The 26254-nt window shown below is 43.1% G+C and overlaps 1 protein-coding gene across 3 annotated transcripts in view; it reads left to right on the top strand.

Moving 5' to 3' along the window:
• The window catches only part of PAX3 (paired box 3), a 96552-nt gene extending 72498 nt beyond the window's left edge, over positions 1–24054 (top strand). For all 3 annotated transcript variants that reach the window (XM_047871355.1, XM_047871354.1, XM_047871353.1), the window contains exons 6-9: positions 2680–2845; positions 3938–4152; positions 22877–23123; positions 23623–24054. In XM_047871355.1, the coding sequence (XP_047727311.1) occupies positions 2680–2845; positions 3938–4152; positions 22877–23123; positions 23623–23657 (663 nt within the window). In that variant the 3' untranslated portion in view covers positions 23658–24054. The remainder of the gene's footprint in view (positions 1–2679; positions 2846–3937; positions 4153–22876; positions 23124–23622) is intronic.
• Positions 24055–26254: the final 2200 nt, after the last annotated feature.

The following is a 26254-nucleotide window of genomic DNA, read 5'->3' on the forward strand; positions in this document are numbered from 1 at the left end:
TCCCCAAACGATTTCTCGTCATCTTTTGTTGTAGGTATAATAGAAATCGCATTGTAAATACTTTAAGAACTTTTAAATACAACTCCTGGTAGGTTTACTCAGTGTCTTCAGTATTTGTGTCATTTTGGAAAAATGAAAAGAAAACCCCCCAAAACCATACATCCCTAGTCTTTCGGATGCCTGAAGATATTTGTAGGAAGTCGCGATGTTTCTTATTACTTCTTGTTTGAGCAAAGACATTTTTCATGTAAAAAAAAAAAAGTGGGTTATGGAGGAGTTAGAGTGATCTTGGATCAAAAGTAGGTTGAGATTGAAGGAGTGATCAGGCATCACCACCCACTGGATAAATCAAACTTGGTCTACTTATCTAAAGGTTACAGAAGGAAGTTGGCACAGAGAGGTCGGGAGCATGTTCTGATAACGATGGAAGTACGGACTCAGTTCTTCATAAACGATCTCAACAGAAGAAGGGAGGATAGCTAGTCCGAATGAGTGAACTTTTGAAAATTCAGCTCTCTTCCCAGCCTACAGTGCACATAGGTGTCAGAGATCACTTCACCTGGGCCGAGTGTGACTCATTAATCTGAAGGGTTTATAATATAAAATACGACCACGGTGTGTGGGATAGTACAATACACTCAGGCTTGAATACAGCCCACATTCCTTACTCTCAGCCTCCTTCAGCCCCAAACAGCTTGTGCTAAGCACTTCTGGGAGTCATGATAACAGATGCTTAGCTTTGCGGTGAGAAAACACAGTTGATACAAACCTGAAATTGACTGCTTGCTGTTCATGGTTCTATTATCCCAGGTGGCAATTTATTAAGTTAAGTAAAACTCTAATTCAATTATGTATCAACATGGGAAAATATTGACTTACCTTCTTTTCCTGTTGGAAACTTAAGGAGTATTAAATGCTAGTATTTTGAGGAAGTTCAAACAGCTTTCCTTACCAGTGTCTTACAACATGCCAGGAGAAGACCAGACTCCTTTCCAGGCAAATGCTTGGGTGAATCACAAAAGTTTAAGCAGATACCTTGGCAAGGTATTTGTTAAACTGGGTTTTCTTGCTCCAAGATGGAGAAATTCTTCCCCCCACTCTTTTAAAAGTTTCCATGACTTAAAAAAACAAAACAAAACAAAACAATGAAGTTGTCTAATTGTTAACTTTGCTCTGTAAGGAAATCAGGTCTTACCTTTTCTTGGACACTCTGGTCTCCTGTATTATCACCTCCATCAGGAGTGACCTTTTGTTAAAATCATATCCATATTCTAAAATGAATTCGAATTCCGTCTCCACTCCAAACGCTCCCTGATTCTCTGCATTTCCAAATATGGAGCTTCTGCTTCCAGGGAGAGATTATTTTGGTTTCCTTAAGGGCTCTGTGCATTCCAGAGGACAAGTCTGAAAGCTGCTGGAGTGCAGGGAATTCTGGCTTATCCTGACATTTTATTCATCCCTTTTTCCCTCTGACCCCCAAGCACAGTACTTTATCCATGTGAAGTTTTCAACGAACTTCTGATATAGGACTTAGACTATCTTTAGTTGGTAGAAATACTCTCTAATTTTAAGGGAAATGTCACATACACACTGTCTCAAATCATCCAAGGTTCCACATTTAAGGGGTGCCGGGTTGGCGCAGTTGGTTAAGCGACTTCAGCTCCGGTCATGATCTCATGGTTCGTGAGTTGGAACCCTGCATCAGGTCCGTGCTGACAGCGCAGAGCCTGCTTGGGATTTTCTCTCTCCTTCTCTCTCGGCCCCTTCCTGCCCTCAAAAATAAATAAACAAACTTTAAAAAAAGGTTCCACTTTGAAGCTGCAGCTGTAAGAATTGAGCAAGATGATGGGTCCCATTAAAAGCCTTATATCACAGTTCCTTAACATTTGGGTATACGGTTACATTTCTCACCCCTATGGTTGCCATTTCTCCGGCTACTTACTTTGAATTCTTTCAAGGCATTTGACTATATTATACCAAAGTTTTTCTGAGTATATGTGGTTATCATAGTGCTTGGCATAGAGTAGATTAGGTGCTTTAAGCTGTTGTTGAGAGAAATGATAAACTAATTATTTAAAGGATCTTCTTAAATAAAATGCTTTCATTTCTTGAAATACGTACCTCTTTGGCATTTATTTCCATTAAGACCAGAACAATGTGTCAGCTTTGAAAGAGATGGTAAGATGGCTTCATTTAATCAATATCACGACACGGGAGCTATGCTTATAACATAGAAATGCTAAGTCAGACTGATGAAAATATTAAATACAAAGTTAGCGTGATAGGCAAGCCCTAATTAGGATATATGTCACGTACGGGTCCGAGAGGTGCTTGTGTCCTCGCTTCGATGTGGAAAGAGATCGAGGTGGGTAGGTGTTGGTGATGGGGACAGTGGAGAGCTCCTGTGGTTCCCAGTCATGCTCGGCCATCCCTGCCCATGGTCGCCATGGGGCTTGTGGGGGCTCCGCGGGCCCATGGTCGGTCCTGGAAACCCCTCTCCCGACCCCTGACATTTAACTCTCCTTTCTCCCCTGACAATACAACACAGAAGGTGGAGGGCTCTTGTGTCTATTTGCCCCGTCCGTAAGGGGCCTTTCATCTGTTTTAGCATGAAAAATTCTTTAAGAATGTACTATTATTTCATCAGTGAAATCCTCAAATTTTAAATTAAATCCATAGGTTTGGTTTAGCAACCGCCGTGCAAGATGGAGGAAGCAAGCTGGGGCCAATCAACTGATGGCCTTCAACCATCTCATTCCGGGGGGGTTCCCTCCCACCGCCATGCCGACTCTGCCAACATACCAGCTGTCGGAGACATCTTACCAGCCCACAGCTATTCCGCAAGGTATGGGGGAAGGGGGAGTCCAGGGGTTGAAGCGTAACTCCCAAGGCTTTCTCTGCGGCTTGTTTTACACAGCCAGGGGAACCCCGGGGGCGATGCTGACGTTGTTGCTACTTGTAGGTTAATTGCATGGTATCAGGTGATCCTACATGTACCTGTCACATTTCAGAAACATAGTTGGCTCTATGACATTATTTGGATCTCTCTAGATGAACCGTGCTGCAATGTAATACTATTTCATTATTTTAAAACAAAAACAATCAACGAGACCAAACAAAACAGCTCTCCTAAATCAATATGGGATTAGCTTTGGCTTTATTAAAATTTTACTTCGTTTGTACTCCAGTCTGCAGTTAACTAAAGTCCTATGATGGTTACTAACAATAGTAATCGAGCGAAGGTAAGCTTTGATAAAGTCACTGCTGGATGGCATACAGAGGTAAATGGGATAAGTGATAAATTACTTGGGATTACGAAAGATAGCACTGCAGACATTCCACATGAATATTTAGGTGCTTTGAAAGTACGTTTGACCGGGGGCACCTGGGTGGCTCGGTTGGTAAGCGTCTGACTCTTGATCTTGGCTTGATCTTGGCTCACCGTTGGTGAGTTCGAGCCCTGCGTTGGGCTCCGGGCTGGTAGCAGAGACCTTGCTTGGGATGCTCTCTCTCTCCGTCTCTCTCTGCCCCTCCCTCTCTCTCTTTCTCTCTCTCTCAAAAATAATTAAACATGAAAAAAAAAGAAAGAAAGAATATTTGACAAGAAATGTGAGCCTTGTGATTCTGACACTGGTTAATCCTTACCCTGATTAATAACATTCGCTACCAAAATAGGCTCGTTATCATTGTCAACGTGATTTCTGCTCTCGTTTTCTGGGTGAGTATGCCAGGAAAGTATGGACGTCAGTTACGTACTTGCGCGTAAGTGCAGAGATGTGGCTGTGGCTGTTACGAGTGGCTCTATACGCATGTTATGGAATGCAGTTTGAAATTACTCTTTGGTCTGAGCGGTAGATACCGCCGGTGGCTCGGTGATGTGACCGTCTTCTGCTGGCCTGCACCGGTGCCTCCGAGCTGACAGTCTTCTCCCTTGCAGCCGTGTCGGATCCCAGCAGCACCGTTCACAGACCTCAGCCTCTTCCTCCGAGCACAGTACACCAAAGCACTCTTCCTTCGAACCCAGACGGCAACACTGCCTACTGCCTCCCCAGCACCAGGCATGGATTTTCCAGCTATACAGACAGCTTTGTGCCTCCGTCTGGGCCCTCCAACCCCATGAACCCCGCCATTGGCAATGGCCTTTCACCTCAGGTCAGTCCCGTGTTTCCAGACAGACGATTTGCTGTATACTAGAACCGAACAGTCAATTCCCCGAGGCGGTCGTATAATGAATTGCCAAATTTAAACCATAATGTATTCTTTCTACAAGCCACATGATTTCAGTTTTCTGGTTTCCTTTCTCTCCACCCTTCCTACGGGCCCGTATCAAAAGTTGGAGCTTGGACTTAAAACCCCAGTGATTTTTAAGGTCATCGTGGATATTCTGTGTTTACCCCGAGTTGTCAAGGCAGGGGTTGGCTCCACCCCTAGGTCTGAGCTTTGGGTCAGAAGCTCACGCACCTTTGTTGCTGTTGTTGTTGTTGTTGTTGTTTTAAAAAAGGTACTTGATCAGCTGATACGGTTGTGAACAAAAGCACCCAATATGAAAACACCAAAGCTTTCATAAAGCGATCGGAGGGGAAGCAAACAAATTGCGTGGGGAGAGGTCAGCTGATGACTGCAGAACTCTGGGATAAATGAGTTATAAATGCACAGATTAGGAGAATTACTGCTACTTTGGGAATATATAGATATTTGAATGTTGTAATTGTTTTTCTAATTTGCATTGGACTGTGAGCCTTTCTTCAGAGATCATATTAATAAATTGCCTTGGTAATTGCATGTTGGAGGGTTGGATAAATTTCCTACACGTGGCATCTGTGTGAGGTTGACATTATTAGCACTAGTTTAAATACAGATCGCTTGATTTTATTAAGAGAGCTCTTGGCCCAGGTGGCGAGGATAGCTGCCCACCAAATTTGGAGAAATGTCACAAAGGGGTTGCAATCTATAATTGCAATCGAGAATCTCTTCAGGGCGGAGAGTGAGAGTTTTAACAGCTTTATCTTTTCTTAACCCCGTTTTTCCTCTTGGTGGTGAGAAAAACAGAGAGAAGCTCAGAATGACAGAAATGAAAAGTGAAAAGACAATTATACTCAATTACACACTAATCACCGACTATCACCGCTGCCTAAGCACCAAGAGGGCATTCTAATAGGCAGAAAATGAGATTTTAATGGCACAAAGGGTGGCCAAAATAACGACTCGTATATCTTCGCCTTCTTCGTTTTCTTCAACTTGTGGTTTGTGTGTTGGGAGTGCAGTTCCTGGGCTCTGCACGAGGGTGATAACTCTGAGCAGCTGAAAAGTTCAAAGCCGTCGGAGTTGAAAAGAATGAATAGCAAAGGCAATGAAATAAACATTTCTGCCTAAAGGCAAAAGTTCATAAATCCTTTTTTGTAACAGTCAATGTAATTAAGTTTCATAGATTCCTATAGCACATCCTGGGATAAGAAATAAGAGGTGGCTTTAAACCTCGGCTGAAAAATAACAACATGAAAACAATGAACGTGCTTCCTACAGGACTCTAATACATTTAATTTCCAAGTGCTGGCATTTGTAAGTGTGCTTTTGCATGAAAATCATAGACTTCGATTAGTAGATTCCTCTTTAAAATGCCCAGATTTAGAGGGTATAAGCTTCTTCCACAGTTTAGAAGTTACATCAGAAGTAGTTATCTCTGCGGTTTTTAGCATCAGTAGTCTGGGGCCATAGCAGAGCTGTTTTGAACACGGTTTGGTTGAATGTTTTAATAAAAGTAACCCTCAATAACCCTAACTGCTTCTGTAAGGTGAGACCCAGCACTCCCTTGGCATTTCTTTCCTGTTCAGCGGCAACAGGAAGAATGACACAAATCTGTATTCTAGAAGTGAAACTCCTGGCTTCGTGTAAGCGTATGAGCTTGTATGTTATAATCAGTATATTATATTATATGTTTCCTATTATATAATTGGAGCTATTAGCACTTAGTCTTGAAACTGTTAATCTTTCATTTTATGATTCCAGAGTTGACAGTAGAGTGGGAATCATTCCAATATCAAGCAATGGAAAATTCCACAGGCAACTCCTCTAGTATTTCTTTTCTATGCTCTTCCATATTCTGTTAATTTTCTCACCTATTACTTCATACATATTCAGGATATTTTGCATTTCAGCCAGACATTTCCCCCTCAAACTACCACGAGGAATCCATGTTGTTTTAGTCCTCACAACATCCCCAGTGAGTTGGAAAAGGGACAAATAATACATGATGAAATTCCTCCTCATTTCTTCAGGCAGAGTTGGGGAGTGAAAGATGGCGAGTGGATCAGAATCATGCCAAACATTTAAAAAAACAACAGAGTAGGAGAATTGGAAATTAGAACTTGGATTTCTATAGCTTTGGGATTCATCACTTCTCAGGATCGCCTCTATTTAAGCAAGGGGGGAGGACCCAGCCTTGGTTGTTTGGCTTTGTTAGGAATATTGTAAAGACAACTTGAAGACGAGGCCACTTTGAACAGCCCGGTTTACCTATTAACCAAAGAAGAGAGTAAAGAAAGGGTTTTTAGGGGTACCTGGTTGGCTCAGTCAGTTAGGCATCCGACTCTTGGTTTTAGTTCAGGTCACGATCTCATGGTTCACGAATTCGAACCCTGCGTCAGGCTTTGCGCCGACAGCGTGGAGCCCGCTTGGGGTTCTCTCTCTCTCCCCCTTCCTCTCTCTCTCTCTCTCTGCCCCTCCCCTGCTCACTCTGTCTCTCTTTCAAAAATAAACAAATAAACTTAAGCAAAGAGGAAGGGTCTTCAGCCTTATGACTTATTACATAGAAGTGCTTATTAACACGTTAGATCATATGATATTCAAAATGGAACTAATCCTTCCATGTCTCCTCTTCCTCTCCTACTCCTCCATTTCCCCTGCTTCTCTCTGGACCATCTGATATGCAGACAAATCAACCGAGGCTCAGAGAGCTTGCTTGAGGCCTGCTGAAGACCACCAGATAGAGAGATTTGAGGTTGGAAGCTGGGAGGCTGGGCCCGTAGTGGGATCTCCCCCATGAGAGTACACAGTTGGGCAAAGAGGAAACAGGTTTCATGAACAATAGCGGCGGGTGGGGGTGGGGGACTTTTGTCATATTTTAAAATCATTTAGTGGAGGCAAATTTTCTAAACTTTTGGTTCAGGTTAACTGATACTCTTGCTAATACATTTTGTACATGCTTTTTCAGCTTCACTCAGTTTGTCTACCAATCTTTTAACTTCCCCCGATAATAAAGGTACTACATGGTTATTGTAGAAAATGGAAAACATTTTTTTAAGAGTGTCTTCAGAGTGGAAAAAAAAACTCCCCTGGGCAGCACTGTTAATATTTTTGCATATTGCCTTCCAGCTTTTTTGAGTCTTACGCCTTTAAAGAAACATATAACTGGGGGCACCTGGGTGGCTCAGTCAGTTGCACATCTGACTTCGGCTCAGGGCATGATCCCGCGGTTGGTGGGTTCGAGCCCCGCGTTGGGCTCTGTGTTGTCAGCGCGGAGCGCGCTTTGGATCCTCTCTCCCCCTCGCTCTGCTCCTCCCCTGCTTACACTCTCTCGGAAATAAAGAAACTTTGAAAAAAAATATATATATATAACTAAGATACTAGCGTATATAGCTTTCTTCTTTCTACTGCTATATTTCATCAAAGGCCTTTCCCTACCTATAACTTAAATGGAATTGGGCCTAATGGTTTTGGAGTTATTACGGTCAATTCATTGTAGATCTTTCCAGTGGAGGCTGGTTGACATGTTGAAAATAACTTGCCCATTTTATTTGACTCTTTTTCTAGTGGTGTTGGCCATTCACACTTGGGACTCACGAACTAGAATGTATGTGAACTGTGATGGCATGGGCTTTCTAGTTTCCTGTCAAGAAATTAATAGACACCACCATAAAGAAGGGCAGATTGTTTCTCTGTGTGTGCGTGCGTTTCTTTTGGAGCCTCCAACACGTCTGCTCCCTCAAGCAAAGATTCCTCTGACGCTTGGAATGGGAGCCATTAGCCAAATGGCATTTCTTAAATGTCCTCAGTGCTTTTCTCAGGGAGGGTCTCAGCCTCATGAGGGACAGGTGTGAAGCAGTGACTCAGGAAGGTCACACTTGTCCAGCTGGCCAGATTTGAGCAGCAGTGGACTGACACGTATCTGAACAAAATATCAGAATATTGACAAAAACTTTTAGGAACTTTGGGCATGGCCTTCCTCGAGTTGCTGAAAGGGTCGGTGCACCGCCTAATCGTTGGCAAGTTTATCTTGTTCTGAGGAAATCAGTAACTATATCTGAGGAACACGTCCATTTTTCTTATGGAAAAACTGAGGCCAGTGCAACGCGGTCATCTAAATGACAGGGTGGGTTACCGGCGGACTTAAGAGCCAAATCTCTCTCTCTTCCAATTGTTATTCTTGTATAAACACAAAGTACACACATTTCGCTTGCTGAAGAAGCGTCATAGCCTAGCAAGTTTTCCATAGGCTCTGGCACTGACGATATTTGACCTGATTTCCCTGCAGGCGTGGCCAAAAGCTTCACAAATGGAGGGTTTGCCTTCATATTCCCCTAAGACTGGATCTGTCAGGGGGACCTGAGGCAAGAGTCTCAGTGATGGGTGACAGAGGGGATAGGCTATGGCCCGAACCTTTTCTGCCGTCTCTGAATTGCATTTTGTTTGAACTACATAACGCCTTTAGGAGATGGGGCTTGTATCATGAATGACAAACAGCCCCGGAGAAGAAAACCGTTTGAGTCACTCTGGTGAGGGCTCCCCCCCCCCCCCCCACGCCGTGGTAGCAGCCTTCTTTCGAAAAGTTGTGTTCTCTTGGTGTGGGGACAATGCAGACAGAACACAGGGAAATAGAGACCACGCGTTTCCCCCTGCAGACCCGGATGGCATGTTACCAGCACCTTGCTGCACATGCAGGAGAGAAAAAGGAATGTCGACTTGGAGTATGAAGTGCCGAGGAAATACTACCAGATGCTTAAGACATGAGACTAATTAACATTTGGCCCATGTTCTTCCAATTAACTTTCCTTTGCAAGAAACACTCCCCTCACCGCCCCCCCCCAGAACATACATAGCCAAACCCCAAAAACAAGGCCAATTAATTTCACAAACTTCTATCATTTCGTGCCCCACCCCCATCCCACGTCGACAGTCACCGCAGTTTTTGGTCACAGCTTCTAATGATTTCTTGAGTAAAATACAGTATCGGTGGGGTTACATGGTTTCTAGAAAGCTCTCTCTCTCTCTCTCTTTTTTTTTTTTTTACTGTTATGTTGTATACAAAAATGGGCCAACTTGGCTGCATTTAGGGTTCATCAACCATTGCAAATGATTCTTCAAATGTTTTGGGTTTGGTAAAACCTAAAACACATTTTGCCAAGCACTTTTCCTCCTTAATTTTTCAAACTGTGTATTTTAGGGAAAATTTGATCCATATGGTTTTGATTCATTTACTCTTATATCATGGACCTTTTTTTTTTCTTTTTTTTTTTCCTACGGAGCCATTTGATATCCAAGAAGCTTTCTGAGCCTTTCCTATGTTCATTTGAAGCATTTTCCTCCTTAAAAAAGAGGAAATCCTCTTTGCAACCTCAGAGGCCATAAATTTTTAGTGCTCTCTCGATTCAGCAATACTTAAAAATACATTTGGTATAAATCTGGATTATTATGAACACATTTTATGTGTAGAGCAGATGGGCAGATTTTCGTTTCTGGTTTATGAGTGAAACCAACGACAAAATAAGAAAATAGGCTTAAATTACAAAAAAAAAAGTTTTGTGTGAAGCAACCTATAACTGTTATTAATAAATCCCCACGGTAAGAACTATGCTCGGAGGCCTCATCTCAAATTTTCGTCCCGGTCTGGGATAAGATGTAACTGAGTAACAAGTACACCTGTCCTATTTCATGGATAATCTGCTGAGGGAAGAAAAAATTCTCCTGCAGACTCGTTGTGTACAAGGCTTAAAAATGCTCGAATGTTTGCTCGCTGCCCGTCACCTAAGGAACAAAGCGCAGGTCTGCACGTCTCATCAAGGCTGTCGACCACTCATCTGTGAAGTCTGGTTGTATCCTCGCAGCTCGGAGGGGATGGGGGCAGACCCAAGAAAGAGCCAATAGCTCCTCACAGTAATGAGATCGTGGTTAACGGCAGAGGACAACCAGGATCAACTTTTGTTCTTATTCGCATTTTGCAAAAGAAAACCTTTAGCTCCGCCACCCATCCAGTCGCTTTTAAAGAATAATATTAAAATTGAGATTATTAGTGTGTAATGTATGTAAATTGCATATTTGGTGGCAGCCGTGCCTGTTAGCGAGTGTCCTCATTTCATGCATATATGTATTAGACCGTCGTGGTTCCATTTCAAATTAGACTTCAATTGCTCAGCGCAGTTTCTTTTGACAAACATTTGTTAATCCCGAAACTTATTAGGGAGAAGCATTTGAGTGTTAAGATGTGTACACAAAACTCAAGACTGCTTTTGATTTTGCTTGTCATTTTTTTTTTTTTTTTTTTGCACCACGGTGTTCGCATTATCTCAGATTCCTTAGCTGCAAGGCCAGTTGATGGTTCTTTGTCCAGCGAAGGAATAAGGGCTAGCTTACCGCGGATCAGCTTGTTACGTGGATGAGGTGTAGTCATTAAGAACGGTCGCGAGGGGTGCTTTTCTGTTTCACGCAAGGAGCAATCTTCTTCACTGTGGCGTGGTAATTCCTTGACCTTTTCTTGTACCGCTGATCCACGGAAAAGCGGTAAGATTTACCCTGGTGGCGGGGCCGGCTCCTGTTTCAGGAGAGGGATTTTTCTGGACGTTTTCGGGCGTACACGCAGAAGCCGCTTCATGCCAGCCCATTTGTTTTGGGTTGCAGGATCTGTGCCCTCCGCCCTCTTTTATCATTGCAAAGAGCCAGCCCGGCAGCCCATGTCCCAAAGAGGCGCTTCCCTCTGTCTACACTTTCCAGAAAGTCACCTGTGGGGCAAAGAGGAGGGATTTTGATTAAAGAGATTGGTGGGGTGTCAAACAAAGCTCGGACGGACGGAGAGACAGACACGCCATGCAAAAGCAGCAGCCCTTCCGAGGCTCGAGTCTCATTGTTTCATTTCTGAAGCAGGCCGTGAGCTCAAATCCAAGGCTGCCAAAGCCTCCCGTGTTGAGGAAGGCTCCAGGATGTTGATGACCATAAATGAGCCCATTTCAGCCACACCAGGATCACTGTTGACCGTGTGCATGTTTCTGTTCCCCGCCTAGGTTTTCAGATGTTCTCCGTGGTGAAAACATCGTTGCTAATCCATCTGTTGAATTCAGTGCAGGCTGTAATTGACCTGGTGCCTTTGGTTTTTCTCCGAAGGCTGTGGTTGCTACCCTTACAGAATATGAGGAAAGCCCTGGTTTGTGTCAGCTCTGGCCACAGCCTCTTGAGTTAGTTACAGATTGGGAGAATTTTGAAAGAAACAGCTACTTGGCCAAAATCTCCTTTTGAAAGAAGGGCGGGAGCAGCATCAATGACTGAATCTTACATCATCTCACTGAAATGAGCCACAAGCAAACCTTTCTCGCTGAATTAAATTTTTTGTGTGTCTGCTGAGTTGATTTAAATAGAAACTCCATCAGCTGCTTTCTCCTGTACATTGCACAAATCAAACGCAACACGCCCATGGTTTTTAGGCCCATTCGGATTTTTTTTAGCTGTGGGGGAGAAAAAAATTGTGTGTGGTTGCTGGGTCTATAACGAAGCTACTAGAATAAAAAGTTTTTCTTTGTCGTCGGTAAAACACAGGAAGACCATGCTGGATGCTAGTGTGAGGCCACTGGTCTGAATCAACCCTTTATATGTGGTTGGAATGCAACGTAAAGCTTTTAATTTATTACTGCATTTGCAAAATGGCAATATCTACAGAAATCTGAATACTTGCATATTTATTCAATTAGGGGCTGAATGTGTGCTTTGTAGTGCAGACGCAGAAGACTGGCTTTAGTCATTAGTTGTGTACTATTTTTTTGTTTTCTTTTTTTCTAAAGAAATCTGTTTTTGCGAAACAGTCTGGGTTTCATCAGAGGTGTGTATTTTTCAATGTACTGTATGATATTTAAAAATTACGCTTGACATTTAGCTGGAGTTCGGTAAACCAGAGTTGCTGAGATGAGCGACAGCACTGTTCCTGCTGACTGTCCCTATGAGAACGATGGGAGATTGTGAGACAGTGCATTTTGTAGACCCACAGCGTAGTGTTTCCACCTGGAAGGGGGTATTTCCTCCTGGTGAGAGAACCTCAACCCTGAACAATGAAGGAGGCAGACGTTCTTGAAAGAAATAACTTTTTATCTTACAACAAAACAAAACAAAACAAAACAAAACAAAACAAAACAAAACTGATGTCTCATTTTGGACAGTTTGCATTAAAAAAATTTAACTGAACTTCTGACTTAAGAACGCTCCGTAGTGGTGAGCCTCTATTTATGTGTGACTCCACAGGAAAATTTCTAGTTCAGTGTCAACCCGTCCATGACTCTCGCAGGCAGAATTTTTTCTTTCAGCCTCTGTTGATGTACATCGGTGTGTTTGCACCTTGTTAAAACACGTACCAGGCTGTTATTACATAACAAAGCACCCATTCCCCCTTTTACTGGGAGCTTCTAGAGGAGTGGTGCTAGGTCATAATCATCTTTGAACACCCAGAAACCAAACAGTGCCTCATAATCCAGGCTCATTGCCCATAGTGGGCTCCCTGAAACAGTGGTTTGGGGAAAAGGGATTCTGAGTCAACAATTTGATAAGTGTTATCTTTCTTTTTTTAAAAAAAAATTTTTTTTTCAACGTTTATTTATTTTTGGGACAGAGAGAGACAGAGCATGAACGGGGGAGGGGCAGAGAGAGAGGGAGGCACAGAATTGGAAACAGGCTCCAGGCTCTGAGCCGTCAGCCCAGAGCCCGACGCGGGGCTCGAACTCACGGACCGCGAGATCGTGACCTGGCTGAAGTCGGACGCTTAACCGACTGCGCCACCCAGGTGCCCCGATAAGTGCTATCTTCCAAAATCCCAGGGCCCATGAGACTACTAAAGGCTCTGACAAGGCTTGCAGTATGGAAGCATGTTTGTCTAATTCAGTGTTTTCTAATTCAACTGTGGAGCCCTTTTGTTGAGTATTAAACTACCAGGTTTTGTGCAACACTTCCTAGGAAGTGCTAAATGAGAGAAAACATGGGTGGAGATCTGCTCATGAGTTGTCCATTTCTGAAACGCCTCCCTTGGTTTTTTTTCCGCAAGTGAATTTTCTTTCTATTTAATGTCTGATGTTATCTTTTACTTGGACACATTGTCCGCACCATCCCCACCACCCGTATAATAATAACGTAGCATGCAAAAGAGTAATTTTAAGGAAGAAGCTATTAACTGCTTAATAATGTTTAGATAAGGCAGAGAAGGGTGTAAAGAGACGCAAGAGAATTCTAGTGACTAGATTGCAGTGTGGATGTAACCCATTGATCTCAAGAAGGAGGTCTCAAGGTCAAAAGCAACTAGATTCCAAAACTGATCAGCTGTGTGTCTTCAGGCACGTTGCTTAAACTGTCTTCACTTCTGTTCCATCTTCTTGTTAAACTGGTACAGAAGTAAGGACTCCTTTTGATGTCCGCTTAGAATGCAGTAATTGTCATGTGCCTGAGACAGGAGAGTCCCCAGAAATACAATGTACAACACTTAGTTTTGTTTGAGAGATTCAGATCACGGGGTGCCTGGGTGGCTCAGTCGGTTAAGCGTCTGACTCTTGATCTCAGCTCAGGTCCTGATCTTACCCTTTGTGAATTTGACCCCACGTCAGAGCTGTCAGTGCAGAGCCTGCTTGGGATTCTCTCTCGCCCTCTCTCTGCTCCTTCCCTGCTTGCTCTCTCTCTCTCTCAAAAATAGATAAACTTAAAAAAAAATTTTTTTTAATGTTTTTATTTATTTTTGAGACAGAGAGAGACAGAGCATGAGCAGGGGACGGGCAGAGAGAGAGGGAGACACAGAATCCGAAACAGGCTCCGGGCTCTGAGCTGTCAGCACAGAGCCCGACGCGGGGCTTGAACCCACGGACCGCGAGATCGTGACCTGAGCTGAAGTCGGACGCTCAACCGACTGAACCACCCAGGTGCCCCTAGATAAACTTTTTTTTAAAGAGAAATTCAGATCGCAAGAATGTAAGAACACTCACTCCAGCAAGAATAAGGGCCACGATCCTTCATTCCATGGGCCTTAGAGTGGGGAGGGGCAGGGTTATCCTAATGGTTCCTTTTCTCATTCTCATTTTGATTTATTGAAATACAATATTGACATGAACACGTTTTGAAAAATCTACGGTTCAGCTCCTATGGGACTGGAAAGATAAGCGAATCTGATGAACGCTATGCTTCTCTCTCATCAGTAGAAGATAAAGGTAGCTAAAATAACAGGTACAGTGGAAGGATCTTCGAAAGTAAGGGACAATCTGAGTAGTTGAGTTACTAATTGGGGAATAGTCTTTTAGTCAGTAAATTACAAAGACTCTCTTTAGTCAAGATCGGGAGGCGCAGGTTTAGTTTCTGTAGCTCAGAGAACCATGTAAGTGGTTTCACTGTGGGCCCCATATGTTCCCAGCATCTATCAAGTTGCCTGTGCAATAGGAGACATAGCCACTGTCCAATTGATGATCGCAAAGTACACAAGTACATTTCAGGTAGATGAGCAACACAACATCTTTGTATTGGCTCAGTGTCCCTGGAATTGGGTAAGAAAAAGAATTAAGGTACATAGGATTTTAGCTTAGTGGGGTAGTAGCTTCTGGTTCTTGGAAGACTGTCTTCTCAGATGTCCCATATTGATGGCCTTGCTGCATGTGTCCATGCATCTCGGAAATCCTGTGAAATAGGCAGGAACACATTTCTTAAAAGGTATATTCTTTGACGTTTGCAAGGCTGCCTTCTGCTTTCCCATGGTTAATAGACATCGCCTTCCTGAGATCTATTCATTAAATTAGTATGACTTGGTCTTTTCAGTTGGCTCTTTCCTCTACCCTGAGAACATACCTTCTTTCACTTGAAGAGAAGGGTAGGGAAGCTTCTCTTCTGTAATTTTAGGCATTTAGTAGATGGAGCCTTAGGACTCCATCTTAGGACTTGGGCAGCCATAGAAATATTCGCCTACATCACACATGGTCTAGTAGGAAGAAGAGATTTCCTTGTTGAGATGGGCCACTGTTTTTCTCCCTTGGTAGGCTGGAATGTCTGTCCTCCATGTTGTTAGAGCACCGGGGGGAAGGGAAAATCTCGGGGGAAAGAGAATACAGTGTAGCCCAACATCCATGGTTTCAGAGGGGCAGAGTTGAAGCCCTTCTTTCTAAAAGCCAATGTGGACTTCAAGTTTATTATAAGTTTGTGTGTGTGTGTGTGTGTGTGTGTGTGTACCTTAGACAGAGCTGGGCAGTTAAGGTGCAGCAAGATTTGCATTTATGAATGGTTATGAAGGTGAATCAGCCCTCCAGTTCCTGGAATGCAGGTTTAGTTTATGGGCAATTAGAGATGAAGTTTTAATCCCTGAAGTATTGTGGGATACCCAAGTGTAGAGCTTTCCGCTTTCGTGATTTGGAATCCTAGATCCCAAAGGGTCAGTGAATATTTAGCAAACATGTCCTGAAGTGGTCATGAAATTAAACCCAGATATATGTTTGATTTTCTACAGTCACGTGCTCAGGCAGGTTTTTGAAGCGGTGATGGGTTTGAGTACTTACCTTGGAGAGGACTGTGGTGGTGATGGGAAGAGTTAACAGCAGGTAATGCCATTCCTTCCAGAGAGAGTTTGAGACTCTCTGTGGTAAGTGATGAATGAGGGTATCTGACCCACATCTGTTTTCCATTAGAATGGAACATTGCCCTGACATCGTTAGGAGCATTTGTCAAGATTCCCTGGACAGAGCTTCTGTAAATTACATGCTGCAAATGTGTCAGGGTCAGATAAGAGGATATCATTAACTCCCTCAAGTTTACTCAGGGCTCTGTCAGTCCCTCTTAATATGCTAACAGCCAACGATTTTCCTTGAGCCGTTTTGTTATATTTTTCATTCATAGAAGAAAAAAAGTCTACGCTATACTCTCTCCCCCCCACCCCCGATATTGCACATGTTCTTTTCCCATAAATCATATTAATTGTAGACATGGTCACAAAGCATATTAAATGCAGGCATGCGTAAATGAATTAAAACATATGAGAATTTTATTAGGACCCATGGTGGGTCTAACACAGTCAAATACCAACTGTTATTAACTGGCATACTTTTTCATTTAGGCGAAATAAGCGTTTTCTTAATGGGCCTTATTTTGTTGGTTCTAGATGGACGTGCTCATCATTGGCCAGAAGTAAACACTGTGTACGTGCATGTGTGTATGTGTGTGTGAACGCGTGTGCACGTACACGTCATTACCGCAAACCATTTCTGTGCTGAGTCTTTGCCTGGTTTTAAGTGTTAGTCGGCAGGGCCCAAAGGGTATTGCTATCAATTTAACAGCTTCGCTCTATTGAGAAATAGGTGCCCTGGAGAACTGATGAAACAAAAGTTATTCTGTGATTGGCCAGAGGGCTGGAGATGAAAGGGCATCTAGAACTTAGGGTTTATCCGAGACGATACTTCTGGTGCTCTTTTCAAAAAAAATCTTAGAAATACGTGCAGCGTATGAACCACACTTGTCCGGCACTCATACTTTTGAATCGTGCATTAAACATAGCTCCTTGCAAAATGTAAGCTAAGGATTAAAATTAAAAATAAGGATGTGGTAGCTGTTTTCTAAGCACTAGTGTTCTATCTGGTTAGGTAAAGGTCGGCCATGCCCTTCCCATAACTGTGGGTGTGGGTGAGAAGGTCACCATACTTACCTTAAAGAAACTCTGCCCTCAGGCTACTTCCCTCTTAGAGCTTTTAAACGGACAGGGCCAAAAATCTAATTATTTCGATACTAATCAACTGCAGGATAACTCCTAAGGCATTTGAATCTGAAGGCAATGTTCTGGTTCTCCCTTGTCCAAATTTAGGCTTTTCAAGCCTCAAAGGTACAGTCACTGAAATATAACCATCAGATGACTCCCAGAGCAGCTGTGTTAGCAAAACACACACACACACACACACACACACACACACACACACACACTCTTAAACGTTCGAGTATTTTTGTTTCATTTTGAAAATAAATTAGAGCCGAATTCAATATATATACAATCAGTATATAGAGTTTGGGAGGGGAGGGTAGAAGCTAAAAAAAAAAAAAAACCAAACTAAAAAAAACCTCTTTATATCCTACATAGCTATATTTCACGACAGTTTTCTAAAATGTAAATAAATGTGCATCATTAAATGTGAAATCACAAGATTAGTTCGGCACAAACAAGAAAACAAAGACATGAACCAGGATTCCCACTAAGGAAAAAAGATGCACCGAGATATACACCATAATTTGCTAAATCATTTGAGATTTTTGATGAGCTCTGAGCCCTTTCGGCTGATGGCAAAAACCGTAACCCGCGAAGACAAATTTTCCAGACACGTTGTTTTCAATGTAAATCTTCATTTGGCCCATAGTTTTTATTTTATATTTCATCTTACAATAGGAAAATTAATTCAAGAGAAAGATGTCGTGGAACAATTGTCAAGAGTTAGTTTTTCCTGAACCGTATAATCTTCCAATCAAGATATGAACACCCTGTTCAGAATTCTGAACCTGGAGAATGACTTTAAGGAGATCTTCAGAAAATGTCTCTGATCATTCGAATAACTGAAGAATCAGCATTAGCGTCGGCACATGATTCTAAGGCTTTGAATTTTTTTTTTTTTAAAAGCTTATCCTTAAAACAATCTAGAAACAATGTCTAGGAAGTGTTTTTGGAGGTAACAGTTTAGAAATATACTTAATAGGCCTTTTCAGACTCCTCACCTGGGAGCTGTACTCAAACTCAAAGAAGCTGTATGTCCCAGGGGGACACGACAGCGATCTTGGTCATTGTATCTTCTGGGCTTCTGTGGCATTTAGTAAGAATGTGGTCAGTGTTCCGTAGACAGAACTGAATAGTTCCAAGTGCACTGATTTTCCTTTGAAATTGTTTGTGAAAACTGGGCAATTATTCTTCCCTTGACTCCAAATTAAAAAAAAAAAATTAGCAAAAATGCCAGTCCTGTAGTAGAAATAGCTCACTAATGGTTTATGAGGGGGGAAAATACCCCACTTTGCAACAAATGGAGATTTTATTTTAGGCTTCAAATGACAAATTGCTGTAGGAAAAACATGTATAAAAGAAATCGTGACAATATTCTTAGAAAGAAAATATGGCTAGAAGACATTCCATAGCCATATTGGGGGAGCTCTAAGAAGTTCGTTTACCAACTTCTTTGTGGAGCACAAAAAGAAATTTCCATAGCTTCTCTTGAACCACATGAAATACAAAATAGCTTTTAAAGAAATGTACATGAAAGTGTAATGGGACCCTCCATAGAGATTTGAGGTTTTAAATTATGTTAGGGGAAAGTAGTGCATGTTGCCTTGATATATTCACTATTTTACCTCCCGACACAGATATCCTCTTCAGTTTTCAAATGAGAAGTTATTTGAAAAGATGTACATTTCTCAAGTTTTCTCCATGTGAAATCCTGGAATCAATCATGTGAGTTTAGAATTATTTGTTAGTGTCCATTTTGGGCCAGTGCCTCTTGCCCATCCTTAAATAATTCTGGAGAAAGAAAGGATGGCAATATGTGACCATCACAGTGGAAAGAAGAACTGGCAGGAAAATGTGTGTCTCTTAGGCTCTATCAGGGAAGACCAAAGTTGGGCTCTGGTCCTTTTAAGTGTTTCACATTGGCCACTACAACTCCTGGACTGCTGAGCTAAGGGCTCTTGCTCAAGCAGAAGCTGTCACTTGCTTTCTGTGTGTGACATTGGCAATACTGATAGGAAGACCCAGTGTGGATTCCTTCCTGTCCCATTTACGCAGCAGCCATCCCTCCTGACCGGGTCACGCTCTGCAACGTCTTAAGGACGCTGTGCCCTGGAACCTTAAGGAACTATCTTTCCAATGGCCCTGGAAAACGGCTCTGGCAGATACGGCTATATCTTCTCCATCCTCCTGCAGATATACTTCTAGGTCTTAGATTTAAGTCTTGTCCTAAAGTATTTCATAAATTCAGAACGGCAAAAAGTTTCTCCCTGAACAGCGTAAGCTGACTTTTGCTTACAGGAAGGACTCATTTCTTCTCTTTTCGGATCTTCAAGGTTTTCTCCAATGGACAACATTATTACCGCTTTCAAAGTTATGCAGACTAAGAAATATATGGCAGAGGATGAAAAAAAAGTTTATCACGAAAATGTACAGGATACCTCATGGGCGAGTGTGCATGTTTTGAATAACATTTCGCTCTCACTCTTCAACCTTCATTGTGTATAGAGTACTCCTTTTCTCCTTTGAAGTGACATAATATTAACTATATATAACTATATAACATATAATTATAATGTACTAATATTACATATTTTATAATATAGTAATATAATATTTATTATATTTGTAATTATAATAATATAATATTATAACGTAATATTAACTACAAGTAAGTATTTTCACAAGGGATGCTATTTTAGTTTAAAATGTATTTCCTGGGGCGCCTGGGTGGCGCAGTCGGTTAAGCGTCCGACTTCAGCCAGGTCACGATCTCGCGGTCCGGGAGTTCGAGCCCCGCGTCGGGCTCTGGGCTGATGGCTCGGAGCCTGGAGCCTGTTTCCGATTCTGTGTCTCCCTCTCTCTCTGCCCCTCCCCTGTTCATGCTCTGTCTCTCTCTGTCCCCCCCCCAAAAAAAAAAATGTATTTCCTTTTTACCCAGTGCCATTGGCCATTTTTCTTCTCTGGATTCATGTAATTACCAAACGGCTTTTTCTAAGTACTTGTTTTTACTCAGCACAGTTTATTTGCAGTAAAGTATTTGTGCCCTGTGTCCTTACCCCCCTTTCATTGAAATAGTTACATTTTTCGTATCGTTATTTTCTCCATCCAGATACCCATGATTTGAAGGGATGTGCTTGGCACTGAAAGACTTCCGTTTTAGATCCTTTTCTTCTAAGAGACACGAATGGATAATTTGGGCTGAAACAAAATACTTAATAAACTAGACTGTCAGTAGCATTTTTATGAATGCTCCAAACATATACTGTAAAATCATCTACACAAACTCAAAGGCAAAAAAAGAAAAAAAAACCCATGTAGGTGGAAGAACGTTCAGGAAATAACTCAAATGCATTCTGGGTTATGTTCACAGTTTTTAGAAGGAGAAAATGAAGCAATCAACTGACCGTAAACGGCGTCAGGTAGGGCCCATGAGAACCCCATGTTCTAGAAACCTCTATCGTACTGCAGCTCTGAATCCGACTGATTCTTTATTTTGTGACTTTCGTTTTCTCCAAATGCCCAGTAAAATAAAACTATGCTCTGTCACATATGATTATTTTTTAAAATATATGTAGTTTTTAAAGCTTTTTAAAAAGCTATTCCGGGGGCGCCTGGGTGGCGCAGTCGGTTAAGCGTCCGACTTCAGCCAGGTCACGATCTCGTGGTCCGTGAGTTCGAGCCCCGCGTCGGGCTCTGGGCTGATGGCTCGGATCCTGGAGCCTGTTTCCGATTCTGTGTCTCCCTCTCTCTCTGCCCCTCCCCCGTTCATGCTCTGTCTCTCTCTGTCCCAAAAATAAATAAACGTTGAAAAAAGAAATTTAAAAAAAAAAAAAAAAAGCTATTCCGCTACATAACTCAAGGAAATTTAGAGCCCCTGGAACATCTTTAAAAATTTGGGTATTGCTGTGTCCCTTTCTGCACACTGGCCCCCCTTTCTCACATGCTCACACACACAAGTCAAATGAAAGGCAGACAAGGAAACAGAGAATAGCTCTTAAGGGAAAAGGTGAGGGAAATCGGTGACTTGTTAAAATACAGGAAGAAAGGGTAATCCATAGAAGGTGGTAAGCAGACCCCCCCTTTGGTCTCACGGGGCTAATTGAAGATAGATCTGTTTAAAGCTGCATTTCAAGAAGATTTTGTTTGGCTATGAGGATTATGCAGACCTCTCCCAAAGGGGATTGTGGCATCCTCCGTTTTGAAATCTAATTTAGGATGCCTTTTCTGGGATGCAAGAGTAGTCCCTTGCTGGAACTCCTACATCCAGGATTTTGTGGTCTGAATTACCTCGGGGGACAGCACGAGGCCAGAGATGGGGCTTGGGGTTCATTGCTCCTCTCTCCTCCTGCCCTTATTTGTACTTTTAATTTCTTCCTCAGATACAACAGGAATATTTTTTAAATAAAATTTTTAAAGCGTTTTTATTTATTTGAGAGACAGAGAGAGAGAGGGCGCGTGCGCGCGCGCGTGCATGAGCGGGGGAGGGGCAGAGAGAGGGAGACAGAATCTGAAACAGGATCCAGGCTCTGAGCAGAGCACAGAGCCCGATGAGGGGCTCGAACTCATGAACAGCGAGATCATGACCTGGGCCGAGGTCAGATGCTCAACTGACTGAACCACCCGGGCGCCCCGATACAACAGGACTATAATGGCATTGCCTGCAGTTGTGGGCTCCTGCACTAAAATACTTGGGAAACAGGTAATATTTTGGGGGGGGGGCTCTACACACAGTACCGGATTTCTTCTGCAACTGCTTCTTGACCCCGGCTGCTAGATCAGAGCAGCCGAGAAAAATCCCTCCCTCTCTCGGGTGGCAGTTTTCCAGCTGCCAAATTAATTAGCCACTTAACTTCCATCACAAGGGGCTGTAAGGGTCAGCGAGCTTGAGTTTGGGAAACCCTTCCCCATGCGCATCTGAAAGTCATTCTGTTACCACAAGGTGGTTTTTCTTTCTTTTCTTTTCTTTTTAAACTTCTCTTGCTCTCCAGGGTTATTTACAACACCGAATGGACTTTTTAGAACATGTTTGCATTTCCACCTTTTCTTTCCTGTTAACACTTCTTATATATGAAATGTTTAGAGAAGAAGTGAAAGGGCAGGTAATGGAGGCAGTTGGTTACTACTCCCTCCCTTCCTTCCTTCCTTCCATTCATCCATCCTTCCCTGCCTCCCTCCTTCCCTCAGTACCTAATATGTGCCAAGTGCCAAGTTAGGTTCTAGGACTATAAAGGTAAGTAGGTTATTAGCCTCAAAACTCTCATAATTCAAAGTAGGTGAGCAAAGTCATGATCGCATAGTGGGAGGGATGAATGAAACGCTTGGGAACATCGGGGAGGGAGTAATTATTTCTAATTACTGAAAGATGGCCGCGTTAGGGAGAGGAACCTTCTGGAGAGGGAACGCTATGAAAGCAGACCTAGACATCTGAAAATACACAACGAGGATTTCATTTGACTCCACTGAGCTTTTTAAAAAACATAAGCAAACGTGTGTTTAAAAATCACATGTGAAGCTTCCAGATGTAATCTATGATTAGCCAGTGCTCTACATGAACAGATATAATGTCTCCCTCTGTCCTTCTGTCCCTCCTTCCTTTCCCCTTCTTTGAAATTCTAGTCCGATTTTATCACGAGAGGCATGGTGAGTCTCTCTTTCCACCTCTTCTTCTTTTCCCTCCCCGCTCCCCCCTACACCTTCCTCCCCCCCCTTCCTTTTTTCTGAAACTGCAGTCAGATGTTATCACTGCGCACGAGGCGGTGTCCACGCCCCTTTGCCTTGCAGTCATCGTCTTCTGGAAGGCCCTGTAACAGCAGATTTCCGAAGAAATAAAAAGGGGACCTTTCCGGTGATGCTTTCAGCTCTCGGCTCTGATCTGGTCCGCCCTGCATTCTTACTTCCTCCCAATCTGCCTGTCTACTTTAGGTAATGGGACTCCTGACCAACCACGGTGGTGTGCCCCATCAGCCCCAGACCGATTATGCTCTCTCCCCTCTCACCGGGGGCCTGGAACCTACCACCACGGTGTCGGCCAGCTGCAGTCAGAGACTAGACCATATGAAGAGCTTGGACAGTCTGCCAACGTCTCAGTCCTACTGTCCACCCACCTACAGCACCACGGGCTACAGTATGGACCCCGTCACCGGCTACCAATATGGGCAGTATGGACAAAGTAAGCCTGGGTCTTTCTGGGGGAGCGTTCCTCCTGAAAGGGTGAAAAGTCCCCACCCTTCCTTAAGAAAGAGGGGGGTGGGCAGAGGCACCATTAGGCCTTACATCCCAGTATCAATGTTGCGGCAAAGCCAGCCGATTGTCCCGGCAAGGGCTCCCTTGTCTAATTATTTTCTTAACTGATGTCAATGACATCTTGCGGTTATTAATTGCCGAGATGTGAAACCTGATTGCCACTAGGTAAAACACGAGGGTTGGCCAAAATGAAATAACCCCTGGCATTAGAAACACATGTTCTTAATGAGGTCAGCTCAAGGATCACATGGGGTATAATCCCAAGGACACAGACTTGTGTCAAACTTGTCCCGGGAATAAAAATATTGGTCTCGATCCTTTGATACCGTGGTATGAAATATGACATCGTCAGCCTGTAGCTGATTTTGCCTCTTGCTGTGAATTGTCCCAACGTGACCTAAAGAGCTGTGTGTGTTTCCTTACAGGTGCCTTTCATTATCTCAAGCCTGATATCGCGTAAGTGAACTGTCCACTTGGAGCTCGAACTGGCCTTGTTTCCGGTCTCCCCAGCCTACACATGAAGAATCTCCTCAGAAAACAAAAATCAGCTTTTTTGGGGGGCAGTCTCGACAGGAGACCAAGAAGAGTGGTTTTTTTTCTTTTTTCCCCCCTCCGGTAGTTGGTCTCAAATTCTTTTGAACATGTTGGACAAACGCGATGGAAGAAAGGAAGGCCTGGAACCGTAAAAAGACAAACACAACATTTGAAGGCAATGATTTAACATGGCTACATATCAAATACCCCAACTCTTCCGTGCTGATGATCAAGGAGCTAAAACATTCCATTTGTGTGTGCGTGTGCGTGTGTGTGTGTGTGTGTGTGTATGTGTATGTGTGCGTGAGATTTATCTGGACTGGTTCAGGCAAGCAGAATGTTTCTAAAGTAAAGTCAGAAAGTACTCTAAAGTATGACATGTTTGATGTTTCAATGCTGACACTTCTACGATCTTAAAACTGCTCACGTAACGAAGCAGGAACGGAGGAATCCTTGACCTTTACACACTGGAAATCGATATAAAAATAAGTGGCACCATTTTTAGGAAGCTAGACTAGATGTAAAGGACCTCCCAAATAAATTATTTGTGATCTCACCCTCCTTTGTAACCCGGTTGTCAATAAATAATGTCCCGGGCGGGCAGCCTTGCTGACAGGATATGGGATAACAGGAAGAAAAGCTTGTTTTCTTTCTCGGTGTGGGGAGAGGTATGTGACATCTTCCCAGTTCGTTTTCATTTGGAAGCCAACCTGGCCAACCTGGGGGGAGGGCGCGGTGGAGAAGAAGTGACGTGCGTTCCCACAGCTGCTTATCGGTGTGCAATACTGTGTACCTCACGGATGCTCTGGCAGTGGCCAGGGCCGTAGAAACAGAATCAGAACTCTATTTTTGCAGGTGCTTTATTTTCGCAGCCCATGATTCATTGCGGTAGAATGCATGATGTTCGCCATTTAATGGACAACCAACACCCGGCTTGCTCCTTTTGACTAGAGACCGTGTTCGAGAATAAGGCTTTTAACATGACGACGTTTACATTCTTCTCTTTTCTATGAAAGGCAGGGCAAGAACAGAAATGTCCACGTGGCTCTCATGTACTTTTAAATTATACAAGGATACCCAACGTTAAAAGACCAGAGGAACTGAGGTTTACATACATTTGTGTGGTGACATTTTAGAATGTCAATAAATTTGTTTTTCGAGATGTTACGAGGAACGAGAAGGGGGAAGGCAGTGTTATTTATTTCTTTCTATTCTTGGAACCATGAGCGAGGTAGGCACAGATACATTCCCTTTAGAGTTAAGGATGATGACGTAGTCGGTTAGTGAGATTAGGCGTAGTTCCAGAGTAGTTCATACGTTGGTCCTAGAAGGCGATGGGCTTTGTGTCGCAGCCTCAACCAACAACGATGTGTTGTAAAAATGTCTTTCATGTAAAAAGTGCAGTAAATATTTACTATTTATAATGAATAAACAGTTATGAAAACTTGCCCAATACTGCTTTTTTGGGGAATCGGTGACTGTAGGGTTAATAAAAATGCGGGTATGGGAAGGTCCACACAACACACACTTCACTGACAACGGTGACTTTTGGATTAGACTATACCATGGACAGATAGGGTCACGTACCTGACAATTGTATTGTCTTGAACAAGCTTGGTTGAGCACACTTTTTAAATGACGGAAGGTTTCTTTTTTTTTTTTTTTTTAATGTTTATTTACTTATTTTGAGAGAGAGGGAGAGGGAGAATCCCAAGCAGGCTTCTTGCTGTCAGTGCAGAGCCCAATACGGGGCTTGAGCTCATGACGCATGAGATCGTGATCTGAGTGGAGATCAAGAGTCGGATGCATAACCTCCTGAGCCCCCCAGGCGCCCCTGAAGGTTTTATTTTTGTATATGTGGTGTTTAAGTAGACCCCTTTGCCCTCTTTTCTCTCTCTGTGGTTCTCCAAGCGATCGAATCCCTCAACTACCACTTGGGAGCGTGTCTTCCTCCAGACTACGTTCTCTGTCTTCGTCTTCAGTGGTCACCCTGCTGAAATTTTTATTGAGAGCTTTCATATTGTGTCATTTATTTTATTTTAGAAGTTGTCTTCACTCTTCATGAAAAACCTTACTGCCTACTTCATTCACTCTTCTGTCCTCCTTCATCCCTGCCCCCTGCCTTTCAAGAGAGAGAGAGAGAGAGAGAGAGAGAGAGAGAGAGAGAGAATCCTAAGCAGGTTCCATGCTGTCAGTACAGAGCCTGATGTGGGGCTCGATCTCACAAACTGTGAGATTATGACCTGAGCCCAAGTCAAGAGTTGGACGCTCAACCACCTGAGCCACCCAGGTGCCCCATGAGCACTGTTACTGTTGAGTAAATGGGTCATAATACCCTTGGAGACTCTTACTTGCATTAATTTATTTATTCCTCCCAATACCTTATATGAGGCAGGCATCATTAGCATTACTCTTTCACAGTTGCGGAAACTGAGGCAAAGGCACTTTTGTGAGATCCCCCAGTGGCAGAGCTGGGATTTGATTCCAGGCACACTGCTTCCAGAGCCTGTGAGCTTAAAGTCA

Source organism: Prionailurus viverrinus, chromosome C1 (assembly GCF_022837055.1).
Source record: "Prionailurus viverrinus isolate Anna chromosome C1, UM_Priviv_1.0, whole genome shotgun sequence".
Taxonomy (NCBI): Eukaryota; Metazoa; Chordata; class Mammalia; order Carnivora; family Felidae; genus Prionailurus; species Prionailurus viverrinus.